Below are 17314 nucleotides of genomic sequence, written 5' to 3'. Positions count from 1 at the left end.
ACGGACCTACATTGTGTTATGTACTTACCCTCTAGTTTAGAGCGTTTGTTGCACTCTGTACATCATGCTTGCATATCAGCCCCATTTAATTTGGACATAGCAATATATCTTGATTTGCACCTTCCTAACACTTAGAACCAATGTCCAAAGCAAAGCATGGCTTTCTTTCTGCCTCAACAGCAGGTAGCAAATGCAGCATGCTCCCATAGAACCCTTACCTCCGGTCATTGTCAGAACTCCAAAGGCCTCTCCAGCTAAACAGAGAGAGAAAGAGTGACAGGGAATTCCTGATCCAGCTAAGACAAGACATGCTGTTGCTTTTATCACAAAAATGGCAGAACTGAAAGCATCAAACAGAGAAAATGCAATGCAGCTGGGGGAGAAGAGGAGAGGAGCTGGCCGGTCCCCTCCCCTGGTAAGCTATTTATGAGGGAGGCATCTCCCCAACCACCCATCAGATTGATCGTCAGACACAGCATCTTCACGCATAGTACACAGGAATAAATAACCACCAGCAGCAGCTGCTGATGCTTGCATTGCCTTGTGCAGCTCGAAAACTGGGGTGGCTGGCCTGGCCCTCCACACTCTACAGTTGCTGAGTGCCAGGACATCTATCTCAAGCAAGCCACCACAGCAGGATCCAATGCAATGCAACGCAGTGCAGTGGTGTGCAGCAGAAAGGCAGGGCATTCAAGTCCCTGCACTGTCTTCCACAGATTAGGTCGACACAAGAAACAAAAGGGCACCACGCACATTCACTCCCATTCAACAACCACCACCTCACAACCAGAGCAAGAGCAAGAGCTGCAAACATGCTTGATAACAATCTACCAATGGAATCAAACGACCGGAGTAACACAAACAAGCAGGTTACAGATCGACAAGGACAGTGCAGAGAGGGAACAAGTCAATTCCCGAACCAAGACCCGGGATCCAATCCAAGGGTCACAACTGGTTTGGTTCGCTCTTGACTCCTCCTCTCACACATTTTTCTCCTCTCTCCTACACAATAGTCTTCAATCTCTAACAGAGACGACGAAACCATTACGTGCAAACTATTTAGGTAATCTTTCATCGTATTATTACAAAAATAAGAAGCATACCGATCTTAGCTAACCTTCACAGTTCTGGTTTCTGAGAAAGGGAACAGACCGAGAGCAGCGACAACTGCATGACCAAAATGCCCGGGTTGCTATCTGTGTGATTGATTCAGCCGGTGCAAGTGAGAGCTTGACAAGACCCTTTCTAGTAGTTGTAGACAGCACTAGCTTCCCAAAATGATCAAAATGCCCCCACACTGTTTGCCTGGTCGGGGGTATTTTTGTCATTTTGAGAGGCACTTGGCGGGAAAGAGAGGAATTTTGAATTTTGATGTGTTAGTTTCGGGCTCTTGTCAAATCCTCCCTTGCACTGGCACTAATAGAAAACCTGATGTTAGCAAAAACAACCTGACTTGGAAGGCATTTTGGTCTGTGTCCATCCGCTCTCCTCGGTTCCCCACCCAGCCATTCTTGCAACTAGTCGGAGCCCCCCACAGCTGCCAGCTCAGCCCCGCTGGTTCCAGTGCCCTTTAGCGCGGTTGTAATCTGGTGGATGGCATTGCAGACATGGCTGTTGATTGCTGTGATGCTTGAGAGGTTCAGCTTGGCTGAGGGCACAGCGCTGGCTAGCACCTGCATGCCAACGGTGAGGAGGCAGCCGCTGGCAGGCTCTTCTGGGTTACCTGGGCTGCTTTCTCCATTGCCGGAGCTTGTGCTGGTTGCTGCAGGAGAAGGGTTGGTTGCTGGGAAGATGGCAAAGCCCAGGGGTAGGAGAGGAATGTAGGAAGGGTCCTCGCCGCTCATCGTCACTTGGATGGCGTCCACATCCACAGTTGCAAACACCACAAGACTCCCGCCATCAGGGTGGGTGCTGCTCTCCTGCAGCAGGAGCTCCACATTCTGTGATGAGTTGCTTGCAGCCTGTGGTTTCATTCAGTTGCAAAAATATCAGATCTCCAAACATCATGTTAATATCTACTTAAATGCTAAAATAAACAGTATTTCAGGGATAATAACAATATACCAAAAAATGAACAAGAACACGAAAAAGATGAACAGAAACTATCATAAACAAACAAAACAATATATATGACGACGCAAGCATGTAATTAGTATGTACAAAGCATGTACTCCACTACTTCAGTATGTACAAAGTGGCAAATGAAATGTCAAGATGGTTCAGATTATAAAGGCCTCAAATCAGCATATGATTTGCATGGGTCTGATACCATAAAGAGAGGACCTTAAGACATATAAGCTTCCTTTCTTTCCAGGTAAAATTTAAAGTTTTGACAGAAAATGTAACTAACTTTTGGTTGCAAAATTGCAGGGATGCATGTGCTAAGACTCAGAGTAGATAGATCAAATCTCATTTATTGTGGCATCTCAAGTACTGTACAGCTCAAGTAGCCGCTGTTAATTTCTTGTCCTTGGCATTGGTAGCAAATAGTAAAGTGCTTGTAGAACTATTAAAATGATCAACAGTTCTACACCAGAGTACAGTTACTGCAGTAATTCAGTACCAGTGAGCAATTACAAATTTTGCTTCCCTTTTGACAACTTTTCATTTTAGAGACACATAAAAAATGGCATACATGTATACTATCACAATTCTTCCCATTATATTTTCGTAACATAAAAGCTAAGAATATATGATTCTCACCCTTCAGATATCAGCCTAAATTACTAGTCCAATGTAATAGCTAGATCATCTATATAATGTTCTTCGAATACTAAATACTAAAAACTACAAGCACCATGCAAGAGCCAACCTAATGTGATTGTGCTCTTGAAGCAAGAAATTAGCAACATAACATCAGTATTCATAAACTCTTTTTCGTTCAAATATGAGGACTATGAATATCAATCAGAAGCTGCCATAAAAAAATAGCAATCAGAAGCAGAAATGAGATACTCACATTAATTCGAAGAAGAGAGATGCAATTTCTAGGGTGTGATCCATTTGCAATGTGTGCCACTTCATGAAGTGAGCCCCCGTTTGACAAAATCTCAAGCTGCAAAAGTAAAGCATCCATCAAGACACTACTGAATCAAATTTAACAACAATTGGATGCAACTAGAGCAAAGAATGCTAAAAATGACCCAGTGAAATCGTAAATACAGACACTACCTGACAGCGTTGTTGTTCATCGGCAAGAAGCTCAAAGACCTGCTGATGGCTGAAAGAAAGCCAACTTGTGGAGACAGCAGTCAGGATGACACCGCTGGGCTGCCCTGGATCTGTGTTCTTCCGAGTAGTGACCCTGATCGTGTCCTCTGTAGACTCCGAGAGTGCCGTCCAAGACTGGCTCCCAGAAGCACTGATGTTGGCACAGAAAGTGGTGATCATCCGTTGCGACAGCTTCATCATATTCGTTCTTGCCTCTGGGGTGCGAATCACTGGGAATTATAAGGTAAGAAAAAAAATAACATGAAGGTTAGAGTTGGACTTCTGTCACAATGGATGAATGCTGATGATCAGCAATAACATATAGTAGCCATAGTTATGATAGGAGACAAATGTACTAAATGAAGCATATGCATATTCTACAACACATTTCCTTCAAAGAAAAGATGATGACGACGATAAAAAACAGACATCTTGTTGAAATGAGCACGTGAATTATCCCCAAGGGAAAAGGTTGAGTAGCGGGTAGACAAGGTAATGCAGACAGCAACTAAAAGATCAAAATCATACAAACAGATGGCATGATCTATGGTTTTGAACAAATGTGAAAGCTTGGGTTTCCAGGTCTCAAGCAGCAAACATGCCGTATGAGCAAATAATGTGTTGCCATGGCAAATAAGAACCAGCAATCAAGTAGTATGCTTGCAGTTTTCCTAAAAAAAAATTATGCTTGCAATGACAGAGAGCGGAGCATACCTCCAAGGTCGGCAATGTTGCGGGCGAGCTCACTGGCGAGGCGCTCACACTGGCGCTGGAGCAGGGAGACCCAACGTGTGGCACCAAAGGCAGTACCATTGGCTACATAGTCCTTGAAAACCTGGTGCAGCGGCTTCTCCTCCCCAACCATCTCCATGTGTTCGACCCACACCACCTGCATGCAGATTCGTGTGTCAAACCCCTTGCTGAAATAAGCATCATGCACACCATGCCCTCATCACCTCACGTACAAGTGTCATGCTTACCCTTGAGTAGCCATTGGGCATGTCCTGGATGATGCAGCCAGAGGGGCGACGCTGGCACTTGACCACTGATGATGTCTGTAGTGCCTCCAGCTGAAACCCCTCTGCGGGGAAGTCAACAACAGACCAGGTCCCCTCATCACCATTATGCACGCAGTAGCGGAAGAACACCACCTCCCGCGCCGGCACCAGAGGAGATGGGAACTGCACCTCTGCCTGCATCTGTTCGTTCATTCCACGCAATCAGATCAATCACATTTTAAGTATTAACAAAGTGTAAAGTGATCATCACGTAAACATGAGAGCTAGTTACCAAGAGGAGAGATCCACTGCCCAGATGGCCAGAAGCAGCTCCATGGTTTATGACCTGAATAGTTCTTGCCTTGGACACAATAGAAGGGAACAGCTCCATCCACTTGTTCTGCCAAAACAGAATTTTGTAATTATAAATATTTGAGACAAATGCATAAAAAACATTTCATATATTGACACAACAAGAAAGATATAGGTTTCTGATATTGATTTTTCCAAATCTTATTCCAGCACCCCCACCCCATGGTTGTGCCACCATCTCTCCCGGCATTCGAACAAGATAGTAAAGATCCAGGGAGTCCCGATTGCCAAATCACTTTCAAATGAAACCCGTTTCATCCAGGAAGGAGTTTAATTAAATCGCCTGCTCAGGGATTAAAATGGATCGAAAACTCACTGCATCCAGGAAGGCATCCACCAGCGTGATGCTGTTCATGATAACCACGGCGCTGTCCCTTGAACCCTCGGTCCTGGCGCCGGCGACCGGGGAGCCTCCGCCCTGCTTCCCACTGTCGACCGGCCAGCTGAACATCCGCGCGTGCTCATCGGCCACCATGACCTCGGAGCCCGCGCCGCTGCGGCACCGCACCCAGAGCGGCTCGCCGGCGCGGCACATCTTGGCGAGGGTGTCAGCCGCCGTGGCAGCAAGGTCGAGGACCAGCTGCCTGTCCTGCTCAGGGACGGGCGCCATGATGGAGCCCATGTACGAGGACGACGCGGCATGGTTCTCGGCGCCGCCGCCGGCGATCTGCTGTGGCGGGGGCGCGAGGACGGACTGGATGAGGTCGCCGCAGCCCATGACCGGGGACTGGTCCGTGAAGTGGCGCGAGTAGACGCTCATGTCGAGGTCGAGCGGCGGCATGAGCACCGGCGGCGGCCCCGGCAAGCAGACCAGCGCGGACGACATGCTTGGCTGGCGGCCGCCGCCGCCGTACCGGGTCGCGATGCACGCCAATCGGTCGAGCTGCATGCACAATGAACAGTGTTGTGTTGGCCCGAATCAAATCAAAAGTTATAAAAAAACAAAAGTACTTTGCCCCGTTGCCCGTCCAGGATTCTTGCATGCAGTGCAGAGCGGTGCGGTGCTTAGGGTTTAGCAGGGAGGCGAGTAGGTAGGTAGGGAGCGGCGGCCGACCTCGTCCTTGAGCCTGGCGTTCTCGATGCGGAGCTGCTGCTCCTCGTAGGACATCTCGCCGAGGACGGCGGCGTGGCCGCAGTTGGGGCAGACAACGTTGCGGATGGCAGCCTGGAGGCGGTAGTTGTCGCTCTTGAGGCTCTCGTTCTCGGCGCGGAGGAGCACGTTGTCGGCGCGGTCCTGCTGCGCCTTCATCTGCGTGCGCCGGTTCTGGAACCAGAACTTCACCTGGCGGGGCTTCAGCCCCAGCTCCTGGCTCAGCTTCAGCCGCTGCTTGTCGTCCGGGTGCGGGCACTCCTTGAACAGCCTGCGGGCAAGGCAATGCAATGCAATGCGTGCATCAGAGATCGATTCCGATCGAAGAAGATTACGAAATGCATGGTGGAAGAGTATTCTTACGCTTCCATCTGCTGGATCTGGTGCGCGGTGTGGCGGTGGTAGCGCTTCTTCTTGCCGTTGGCGGTGGCGAGCTGCTGCTGAGGCGGCTGCCCGGCGTCCGCCGCCTGGAGGTCGAGGCCCCCGTGCTGCGGCTTCTGCTCGGGCCGGTCGTCGTCCACGTCGGCGAAGCTGAGGAGGCCGTCCAGGTGGCCGCTGCCGGAGCCGCCGCTGAGCTCCATGTCCATCTCCAGCTCCATGTCCTCGTCCTTGGCCGCCTGGAGCGCGCCCATCATGCCGCCCTCCTCCTTCTGCACACATGAATGCGTAGTAGTACCATTTCATCAGACACAGAGAAAGAACAACCCACGCACGCACAAGAAGAACAAACGGAGCACTTACAGGTAGTATTAGGGAGGCGGTGGTGGTGGAGAAGTGGTGGAACGGCATGGCGGCGGCGGAGGAGGACATGAAGCCGGCGAGCGCGCCAGGGTTGGGGATGAAGAGCGCGTCCGCCGAGGATGAGGCCCCGGCCATGGCCGCCATCGAGGACAGGACCTGGCAGTCCCCAAACATCCTTCCTTCCTTCCTGGCTCGACCGGCAGACGAACCGATGAATGAAGAATCCCTCCTCCTCCTCCTCCTGCTCTCGTCGTGCGGCCCGTCTGGTGATCTTGCGTCCCAAACAGAAGCAGCAAGTAGTAATTAAAATCCAAGGCGAAGCATGGCAGGGCGAGTACAGGGGGAGAGGAGGAGGATTTAGCGGGGCGTACAGGAAAGGGAAAGGTTTGGGGGGGAAGGGAGAAGAGAGGGGGATCGGAATGGAGGGGGCGAAGGCGATGGGAGTGAAAGGGCAAGGGGAGGGAGGGGATGGGGGCGGGACAAGGGCGGGGGGAGTAAATGGCGGCAGTAAATACCCTGTCGGTTGTTCTGTGCCTCGGCGTACCCCCTGCTTCCTCCCCCTCCCCCCTCGCCCAAGCTCGCTCGATCGGCTCACCTACGCACTCACGCGAGGTTGAAGACGAACGATGGCGAGGTGGATCGATCGCCTTCTCCTTCTCCTGCCTTTGCCCCTGTGCTCTCGTCTTCCCCTCGCAGCAGTCGCAGCAGCCGGCGCAGCGAGGGAGACGACGACAGGGGAAGCGAGGCAGCAGCGGCGGAGGAGACGGCGCGGTTACTTGTTGGTGTGCTGTGCACTGTGCCTGTCCGTGCGTGACGCGACCTCCCCCCGCTTTGACCTCTTATTCCGCCTCGCCTTCCGCGTGACGCGCCCCCGCTGACCTCGCGGCCCCCACCCGCCGGTCCCGGCCGGAGCCCCACGTGGCAGCGACGGTGCCCGCGCCTCCCTGGGCAGGCCAGGCCCCACCCGCGGGCCCCGCGTGTCACCCACCCGTAGAGACTAGAGCGAGGAGGAGGAGCGCGCAGGCGGGCGGGCAGGCGCAGCGCCAGAGAGCGTATCGTGGGCGGGTGGTACAAATAAATGCGGTAATTAGGGAGTGGGATTACAGCAGCGCGCCGGGGTAGGAGGGGGTGAAGAAAAGGTGAACGACAGGGGCGGTAATAAATGCATGCGTTGCCGCGCCAATAACTGCGCGCGCGCAGTAACGGGCCGGCCGGCGGCAGTGAAACTCTGGCGCGCCACCGACGCGTGCCCGTCAGGCCGTCGCCGGCGACCGGCTGCTCTCCCCCTCCTCCCGCGGCCAGCGGACAGGCCTGGTGTGAACTGAACTCGCCGTCCCGTTCCGTTGCGTTGCGTGCTTGACTAGCCAAGCCAGACTGCCAGAGGGAGAGAGACTGACGAAAGGCGTCAACAAAAGTCAACAGCCCTCTCCCCCTCTGTCCCGTCCGCCTGGCTGCTGCTGCTCCGGCATGCGCGCGGCCTCGTAGAACGGGCCCCCCCTTTGGCGCGCGATCGCTGTCCGTCCGATCTGGGCCGAGAGCGCGAGATCGGGCCCGTCATCGTGGAGAAAGCGCGTTACGGCGGGGGCGGGCATGGCGCGCATGTGCGTGGTCTTCCTCAGCCTGTTGCAGCGCGCTGGCTGGGCTAGCCGTGTGGCCTGTGGCGCTAGGCCCTGGCCGTGCGCAGCGCCCCCTGCCTGCGGCGTACGAGCGCGCATCCATGCATGCGTGTCGCGCGCCATCAGATCACAGGGCGTACGCGTGCCACGCGGATTTGGCACAGTAATGGCGCCGGGGGAGGATCAGCACGTACAGCGAGATTGCGGCTAAAGCAACCAATGCGCCGGATCACACCAAATCTTCTCTTCTTATTCCCTTCGAACGCTGGTAGGCGGCGAACGTGATCACCGGGGATATCGATCAGAAATCAGGATGGTCAGCGTCTTCTTTTGGTCCTGTTGGACGCCAATGTCTGTGGCGGCCATCGCGGCATCGCCGGCGAGCTTCTTGGCGGCGGCGATGGTGTTTCCTGCAGGCGGTCGTGTGTCGTGCTGGCAATGACGTGTAGGTGTGCCGTGTGCGTGCCTCTCTTAAGGATTGGGTTGTAATTGGCTTCTATGATGAGAGCACTCTTTTTAATATAGTATATGGTTATTATAAAAAATCAAAATAGTTCCTTAAAAACAATTCAAAAAATACAGCATTGACGTGGCTACGATAAGATCTGCACGAAAAAAAAGAAAGCATGCAATACCGGAAATCCATTTCTGTGTGAAAGCTTAAGATCCCATTTGATAGGGCGTCGGTTTTTCCACTTTGATTTATCAGGTACAACTAGTCTGCGATTGAGCAACCAATGCACCATATCGCACCAAATCTTCGCTTCCAGCATTCTCTTCGACGCTGGTAGGCAGCGACCGAGATCACCGCGATATCAAAATGCCATTGTCTTTTTATCCTAAACAGATAGGGGCGGAATCAGGATGAACACCTCGGGAGGACTAAATAGTAGAGATTAAGGGTTGGATCTAGAAATTAACGGTGATTTGAGACTTCATCTATAGTGTTTTACAGGTAAAATCGGGCTCGGGGGGGGGGGGGGGGGGGGGGGGCTGGATAGTGATGCCCCTGCAATAAAATTAAAGAGTGCACATTCCATGCTTAAGCAGGCACGGGAGGAAAAACTAAAAGTGGTCGATGCTTGGAGCCGTTTCAGCGTGAAAGCTAAGAGTTTCACCATGGATGACCAACGAGGCAATGACTAGTAGTACCAAAGGAAAGGAAAAAATATATATGCAGTTTCCATTTTAGGCCTATATATGCAAATTCTTTACTTTTCTCTCTCTTTATTTATGCATCTTTGAGGGTTCTGGGATGATCGTGCACGTTTACCGTAGGACGATTAAGGTGTGGTTTTCCGTTCAAAAGTTTCTTCTAGATTAGACAATGGCTTCGTGTCCAATGTCGTTGTCCTCTTTGAGGGTATTGTTTTCGAGTCATATACTTGTACCTTCTCATTGCAGCGGTGCCTAATATAGGAATGAGGTTATGGATTCTTGTAAGCAATTTTTTTTTGTGCTGACGGAACTTTGATGTTAGGCTTTGCTTTGTTCGGCTGACTAAGAGGTCGATGTATATATATTGCCTTCAAGCTAGTGGGCATTCCATTGGCATTATTTGGCCCCGTTCTTCTCCCTGACTCCCTTCATATATTGCAGGGCGATGGCGAGTGAACAAAGCTCATGAAACCCAAATATAATGAGAAGGGCCGTGGTGCATAGCTCCTGAATACGTGCTTGTAGCTCGTCCAAGAGATTCGACATTTTGAGCCATTTCGTCATGACTTAGTCCATATATGGGCAAATCCTTCTGTTGTCGTACCAACCACAACTGCGACAGATTGATCGACATCATTGACATGGATAAATTTAAGAAAAGTGATATACTAAACCAATATTTTAGAAGTACGATACTAGACTAATACTGTGGCTTCCTTCCACAAATATTTTGGATCTCATTAACTCTTTAGCAGCGCATGCATACATACATACATATCTATAGAGAGCGTGAGTATGAGTATACTCTATGGCTGGCTATAGAATAGTTATTCTATAGCTACACCACCTGGCTGCCAGTGTGCACTCCCCACCTCCGTTCCGGCTAGAGGGCGAGCCAGCCGAGCGTCCAGGCTAGGAGCCAGGTCATCACGCAATGGGTGCCAGATTGGGAGGAGTAATCAACAGTAAAAAATAAATTTCTGATAATTCTAGATTTCAACTAGATTATCATGCTAATCAAAACATGTCTCCGTCCAGTAAACATGCAAGTGCAGCTTACATGAATTTTTTTTGAGTTACGAGAATCTGTCTTGTATCTGAATTACTAGAATATAAATTTTGGATTTTTCAAAAAAAAATAATAGCCGCTTTTGCTAACTTTGTAGATCCAACAACCGATTTATAAGAATCTGTTAACGATAATTTTATAAATGATATGCCTTTACAAGTTATTTACGATAATCTTATATTTTTAGCAAAATGTTGTGCTATAGACATAGAGTTACCACAACCGGGCATTACTACATAATGTGGCGGGTGATTTACCGCAAGTGCAAAGGTAAAATTCAGGAAAATGGCAGTGGCAGGCTTGATTGATACAAATGGTAGGAATTCAAGATAATTCAAACGTCTATATCAGATATTGGCGTGTCTAAAGACAACAATATACACTGATCCTGGGAACGGAACGCAAGAAAAATTATGGCAATGAAGGCACTATGCGTCAGTATTTCTTTTGACTGTAATCATCAGCAATGAAGATCAAGATGGAGGCATGTGTGCCACATATATGTCTAGCAGGACCTTATTGATACTGTTCAGGGAATGGTAAAGCCTAGAGTAGCTCTGACATAGTGGCGCACATTTTCTTGCATTTGTAGTTCAAGAAAATCAGGACTGAACTGCATCGAGACAATTGCAACAATGGAAAATGTGGTAAACCCTATGGATCGGAAAATGGAAACATTCAATAGCTCCATGTGGGCAGTGTCACTTCCTAGTGGTAGTTGATGCCTCTAAGCTCAAGTAGATCCAGGCACGAGGTTTCTTTGCCAGCATTGACATGGAGAGCTACCTGATGCGAATAAGCACAAAGCAAAAATACTGAATCAAATTGGGACAATGTATTAACAAACAATTTGAGATAAAAATGCATGCCGATGTGGGAGTTTGTCCATCAAGATCTTAAACTGTCTGCTGATATCTGAAGAAGACAGCCAAAACCCATATCTATGAACAGTGCACAGTTGACTGATTTTTGGCAGCATACAACTCAGCACACAAAGCACATAATGTGGTGACCAGAACGAAGATTTTTTTTGTGTTGTTGCTATAGTAATTGAAAGTTGAGAAGTATAATAGAAGGAAATAAGGTCATGAGCACCAATGAACCACATATATAATAACACAACAAAATTGAACGTAAATTACTGACAATGATTTATGAGAAACACACTTCCTGATAAGGAATTAACATAAACCTATGAATTTACTATAACATTGACCAAATTCCGACATTTCACAAATTTAGTAGTAAATCAACCACAACTCCAATGTATTTAGTAGTAATCGACCACATCATTCAAAAATTGTGGTACCTCAGAAAGAGTAGTAATTATATCATGTATTTACCAATGAGAAGGGTTAATGATTGTCTGGTAAACTTACAAGAATTATGTATGATTAAATTTTAATCGAGAATGTGTGAATAAATTAGTAAATGGTATGATGTAGTTACAATAGTGAAGAGTACCTGAAGATCATGGAATCTCACTGAAAAATTATGTATGGTCGTCTGCACAATATGTTCAGGATTAAAAAATATACCAGAACTGTCTAGTTTGCATTTAAGAAAAAGAGCAATTTAAGTTACACTAGCATTCAAAACATTGCTTTCACGAAACTTAAGAAACAAAGCTACTGCAATCTGGTGCTGCAGTCAAATTTATATGATATGGATACAACAAAAACTACCAATTTCTTACTTGGAAAACAAACCGATTGAAAAGCTTGGATAACCTAATTTAAGAGGAATCCGCTACTAATCTAGAGGGAATTGTCTGCAAATCAGATTTATTTTAATTTGTAAGGTGGATTTCTGTGGCTGCTCACCGCAGATGTACGGGAAGGCACTAAAAATCGGTTGAATAGTGAAGGAATAATCTAATCCAATTGTAAAAAATTATGGATTTACAATGAAGCGATAATCCTAAACTGGATCCTCTACAGGTTGAATCAGAGAGGCAGAATTGCCTCGATGCTTACCTCTGGTATCTCCACTCGATTGGATAGGAATATGGGTACCCTATGGGTCCTCACCGACTAGGGTACTGGTCGGACCTGATAAGTGGGCCTACCCAACCAGGGCGTGCGAGCCAAGCACACGCAGTTACTTGGAGTACACGTCAAGATAACAAGACTGTCCAAATCTACCTGGACATCATGGGATGCGTTTTGTAGTCCGACTTAGATTGCTTTCCATGTAGAGACCGAGTAGATTAGATTCAAACTGACTTTTAATCCTTGGTCGCCAGCCTATATAAGGCGGCCAAGGGTGACATCTCATTGATCCCATCTCACACAAAGCACTACAAACCAGAATATAGGACGTAGGGTTTATTCTCTGGAGGCCCAAACCTATCTAAAAACCTTCATGTCCCTTCGTGTTCTCGCGATTACCTTCGAGATCTTGGTTTCTCAATCGCCCTCACCTACAAATCAACCACTTGGGTAACCCCCTAGTAGACTTCCGGACTCATAAATCCGACAGGGAGCACCTATGCCTGCTCACCGAACGAATCCGGGGATAGCAGTCCTGCATCAAAATCCTCGCACGCCGAGATCCAAGGGTACCTCGATGATGCACCGGCCGAGAAGCTTGGGCTCCATGCGCTTCACGGCATCTGTCACGAGAAGAGTGGCAGATAGCCGCTGAGACGATGCAAAGACACCATGCTACTGGGCTGCCGCAAGAGTCGCTGCCTACTGGATCACCGCTGCTCCTGCTGATGAGGGGAACGCCTCCACTGCCTTTCCCTACAGCCAAGATCTGCATCTCCGAGCCACACGCCAAGATGACGAGCTCTAGCTTACTGATGGCAAAAAGGCTTGGGAGTGTCTAGACTCTAGATTGGCAGCGTCTTCGGTGGGGCACGGTTGGGGCAAACCAGATTGAGGCTATCTCTGTTGTGACGGTAGCCAAAGTAGTCAACGGCCGGTAGGGAGTTTCTGGGAGGTTCCTATTCCTGTCACGTAGGGGCTAGAATCTGGGTATAATTTAGGGGAGTGCCGCTTGGCTCGCTCAACCTGCTCGCTTCGTGCGGAGGCTATGGAAGCTAAGCCGGGACGATGGAGACGGGTGCACACTGTGGACGTGGGGAGCAGAGGTGGTTTGGGTTGCACCAGCGGTTCAGTCGCGTGCATCTGTTGGGTCCGGCTACATAATTAGCTGTTCTGTGGTCGGCTATAGGGAAATAGATTCCCTAATGAGCAAGCAAACTGGTGATGGGTAAAACTATTATATATGCCAACAGAGATCGTGTCATGTAGGACGGGGCATGCACACTACTGGTACCGACCAAGCTCGAGTACTGAATGGCCAGCAATGTTGACGCACAATGAGGCCTAGCTAGCTAGCAGCGTAGTCCGACTCCGATGAACAAGGCGCATGCAGCCTGGCCTCTGGATAGACTACTAGATTGATGGCTGCTGGTACGTGCGTCGCCGAGAGCGATGACACCTCCTTCATTAACTCCTCGGAACTGCAAAAATACATTTAGGCCCTGTTTGGGAACCAAGTGCTAAAGTTTAGCACAGTGCTAAAGTTTAGCACCCTCAAATAGAGGGCTAAAGTTTAGCACCTTAGGATGTTTGGATAGGATGCTAAACTTTAGAACCTTTGGTGGCAAAAGACAATTATACCCCTCCTTTCCCTCCTCTCCTTTACCCCTCCTCAACTTCTTCCTTCAATATCCCTCATCTCCGCCGTCTCCCGTCCCCGTCAACTCCTCCTCCTACTCCTCCATCGACGCCTCAGCCTTCGCCGCATTTGCCACCACGTGGCTCCACCTCGCGCATCTCCACTCCTACTCCCTATGCCCCCGCTCGCTCGTCGTTCCCCACTTCACCTAGTCCCCTTCCCTTCCCTTCCCTTCCCCACGAAACCGCACCGCCGAATCCCCCAGCCCCGCTGCTCCCGCATGGCTAGGCGCTGCCAGCCCTGGCGCCCCCGCACGGCCAGATCCCAGCCGCATTGATGCCGTACAGCGGTGCCGCGTGGCCCCACCACTTAGAGCACTTCTTCTCTGACGCGTTCATCGGGGTGTCCATGGTCGACGCGGTTTTCTCGGACCTCGCCGCCGTCGCGGACTTCGACTCTGATGTGTGGATGGACAGCCTGATAGGGACTCGCCGTTCGCAGACACTGACCTCGAGCGCCTCATCTTTACCACCCCGCCACCTCCCGTCCCCGTCCCAGCCCCCACTGCGGCAGCCCCCGTCGATGCGGTGGCCCAGCCCAAGGCCGCAGCTCCGGCGTCGCGTCCTCAGCCTACAGTCGTGGCCGCGCCGGCAGCGCGTTCCTCTCCGAGCTTCCTAGACGTGTCCTGCTCTAAGCCCATCCTCCAGTCCCTCCTCGCCTGCTCCCGTACCGCAGCTGCTGACCTGGCGCTCGCTGCCGTGGAGCTCATGAAGGTGTGCGCCGCTGCCTCCGACGATGGGGACCTCGTGGAGGAGCTGGAAGGGCCCTCGGGCGGAGGTGGCGTGACCAGCGGAGGGCGGCGGGGGTGTGGCGGGGAGGATAGAGAGGGAGTGCGGGGAGGGGGGCAACGGTGGGAAAGATTAGAACCAGGGATCACTTTAGCACTTTAACACATTTTAGCACCCCTTGGAGGTGCTAAAGGAAATGGGGGTGCTAAAGTTTAGCACCCCACCTTTAGTACACCTGTTTGGCAACACAGGTGCTAAAATGGGGCTAAAAGTGGGGTGCTAAACTTTAGCACCCCTCTTCCAAACAGGACCTTACTAAAGGCATGTGGTTTTTGGTCATGGACTACCGGCCCTCGTACGGACGCATCATGTGTGGTCCGCTCCTAGCTAAGCTAGCTCAGCTCGCTCTCTTGGGCCCGACTGACCTTCCTCCGTCCGCACATTCAGCGAGGTTTGTTTACGAGTGAATTCCCTCGATGCCACAAAAATTAACGTCAATTCCCTCAATGCCATAGATTTGCGCGAACTTCCCTCGGTGCCATTGAAATTTTGATTTATCCTCTAAGTACCATTCCATCCATCTATCCATCCATGAACTGTTAAGTGTGGCTGGAAAAGACAATTTTGCCCCTCCTGGATAGACCTGGGCCCCACCTGTCAGCTCCTGTCAAGCTCCTATCTTTCTTCTCTTCCTCTTTTCTCTATCTCTTCCTCATCTCCCGCCGGCAGCTTCCGTGCTCCCTAGCTGCTGCCCCATCCTCCGTCGGCCCCAAGCTCCTCCCCATGGACCCCTCGTGCGCTAGCCCCGAAGCTCCTCCACGCCGCCCCATCCTCCGACCTAGTGCGGTGACCCGGTGCGAGGATGCCAGGGCGCGCGCGCCGTAGGTTGGGGTCGCGTCCACCATCAGGTGGGCGTCAGCACGCATCGTGGGTCCAAGGAGCAGCGCGGGGGACAAGGCACCGGCAGCTGAGGCCGACCTTGGAGCTCCTCCCTTCCGCCTTGTCCTCCGCCCGGCTCGGAGCTCCTTCCCACCGCTGACCCTGGAGCTCCTCCGCGCCGACCCCTCCTTCACTAGCCTCGACTCGTAGAAGAAGGGCCCCACCCAGGGCATGCTGATCCCCAAGGGCAGGTGGGAGCTGGATGAGGTGGCACGGAGCTAGAGGCGCGTGCGGCTAGTGTTGTGGGGCCCATGGCTGGCGCGCATAGCGGACGGTGGCGAGCCAGCGGTAGTCTGGTAGTGCTGTGGGGGACGGCAGTCGGTGCTGTGGAGAGGACCTCGGAGGCCGAGTGGAGGACGAGGCACCGTGGAGGAGCTCCAGCTGGCAGTGGAGAGGGCATCTGGGAGGTCAGAGGAGCTCCGAGGCCGGGTCGAAGACCGGGCGGCGGGGAGGATCTTCAAGACCGGGTGGAGAAAGAGAAGGAAAGGGAGGAGATTGAGAGGATCTGGGCAATGACAGATGGGGCTAGGGGCAAAATCATCTTTTCCCACATCAGTTAATAGCACATTGACGGAAATGGTAACGGAATGGCACTGAGGGGATAAATCAAAATTTTAAAGGCACTAAGGGAAGTTCGCGAAAATCTATGGCACTGAGGATATTGACGTTAATTTTCATGGCACTAAGGGAATTCATTCTTTGTTTATTGTATAGTGGGATTCATAAAAGTGATGATTCCAGTGAAGAAATATCATTCATATCATTATTTTTTATTCTTTTAAGTGAAAAGGTTCAATTTGCTCCCCTTACTAATCAATTTTATCTTCTTAATCACGAACAAAATTTAGGCTCCATTTACTCCCCTGAACCATTTCAATTCATACAATCTACCCCTCAATTAGATTTCTCTTTTTTATTTTTATTCGCGTCCAAGTTGTGTTTTAATTTCAGATTTTGTTAATTAACTTATAACATTATGTCCTATATTAGAAAAATAAATTAGAATTTTTCATGATTAGTTTTTCATTGTTTTGTATATCTACGATCAATTTCATATTAAATGCTCCTAGCTATGAAAAGTAATCATGAAAAATTCTTAGTATAATTTTTTAACATAAAACACCATGTTTTGTATCTACTCATAAAATTTGAACTTAAAATTTAACTCATGCAAGGAGAACAAAAAGAAAAACTTATTAGGAGATACATTAGGCCAACTGAAATTGTTCGGGGGCAGGGGCAGATCTAGCGGTGGGGCGGGTAGGGCTCAAGCTCCCCTACCACCACTCGGACAATGGAGACCCCCTTAGTCCCCCATGAATTTTTAGGAAGAAGGAAGAAGAAGAGAAGGAGGGAAGGAAGAGGAAGAAGAGGGAGCCCCTCCTAAGCTCACGGGCTAGATCCGCCACTGTTCATGGGAGTAAAATTGAGCCTAAATTTTGTTTAGGGGCTTAAGCGAACAAAATGAATAGGTGAGAGGAGTAAAACTAGCTTTTTCCTTTAGCAAATGGTTCATGTCATCCTAGTTGTCCGCTCTTTCGCTCCCCTCTCAGCTCTCGCTGGTTCTCTCTAGAGGGGACTCGGTGGCTTGGTAGTAGCTCGGGATGTGGCGTCAACAAAAGTGTGGCTTCTAGTTCACTAGTGGAATTGGAGCCTGGGACTGATGTGGCCTAGCGCGTTCTGGTAGTGATAGTGCTGTTTGT

The 17314-nt window shown here is 50.1% G+C and overlaps 1 protein-coding gene across 2 annotated transcripts; it reads right to left on the bottom strand.

Annotated features, from left to right (window-relative positions):
- Positions 1-800: 800 nt before the first annotated feature.
- LOC117839238 (homeobox-leucine zipper protein ROC3) lies at positions 801-7151 on the bottom strand. 2 transcript variants are annotated; one of them, XM_034719524.2, is made up of 11 exons: positions 7007-7151; positions 6412-6682; positions 6034-6320; positions 5635-5941; positions 4897-5463; positions 4501-4608; positions 4191-4409; positions 3925-4099; positions 3172-3440; positions 2960-3055; positions 801-1961 (listed from the first exon to the last, which is right to left on the bottom strand). In XM_034719524.2, exons 2-11 carry the CDS (start codon positions 6583-6585, stop codon positions 1518-1520), a joined length of 2646 nt encoding a protein of 881 aa, XP_034575415.1. In that variant the 5' UTR covers positions 6586-6682; positions 7007-7151; the 3' UTR covers positions 801-1517. The 2 variants fall into 2 exon arrangements, with proteins under 2 accessions (XP_034575415.1, XP_072147035.1); XM_072290934.1 differs by lacking the exon at positions 7007-7151 and adding an exon at positions 6927-6951.
- Positions 7152-17314: the final 10163 nt, after the last annotated feature.

This window comes from Setaria viridis, chromosome 9 (assembly GCF_005286985.2).
Source record: "Setaria viridis chromosome 9, Setaria_viridis_v4.0, whole genome shotgun sequence".
NCBI lineage: Eukaryota > Viridiplantae > Streptophyta > Magnoliopsida > Poales > Poaceae > Setaria > Setaria viridis.
Note: the sequence above shows the minus strand (reverse complement) of the source record. Positions and strands in the feature narration are given on the sequence as shown.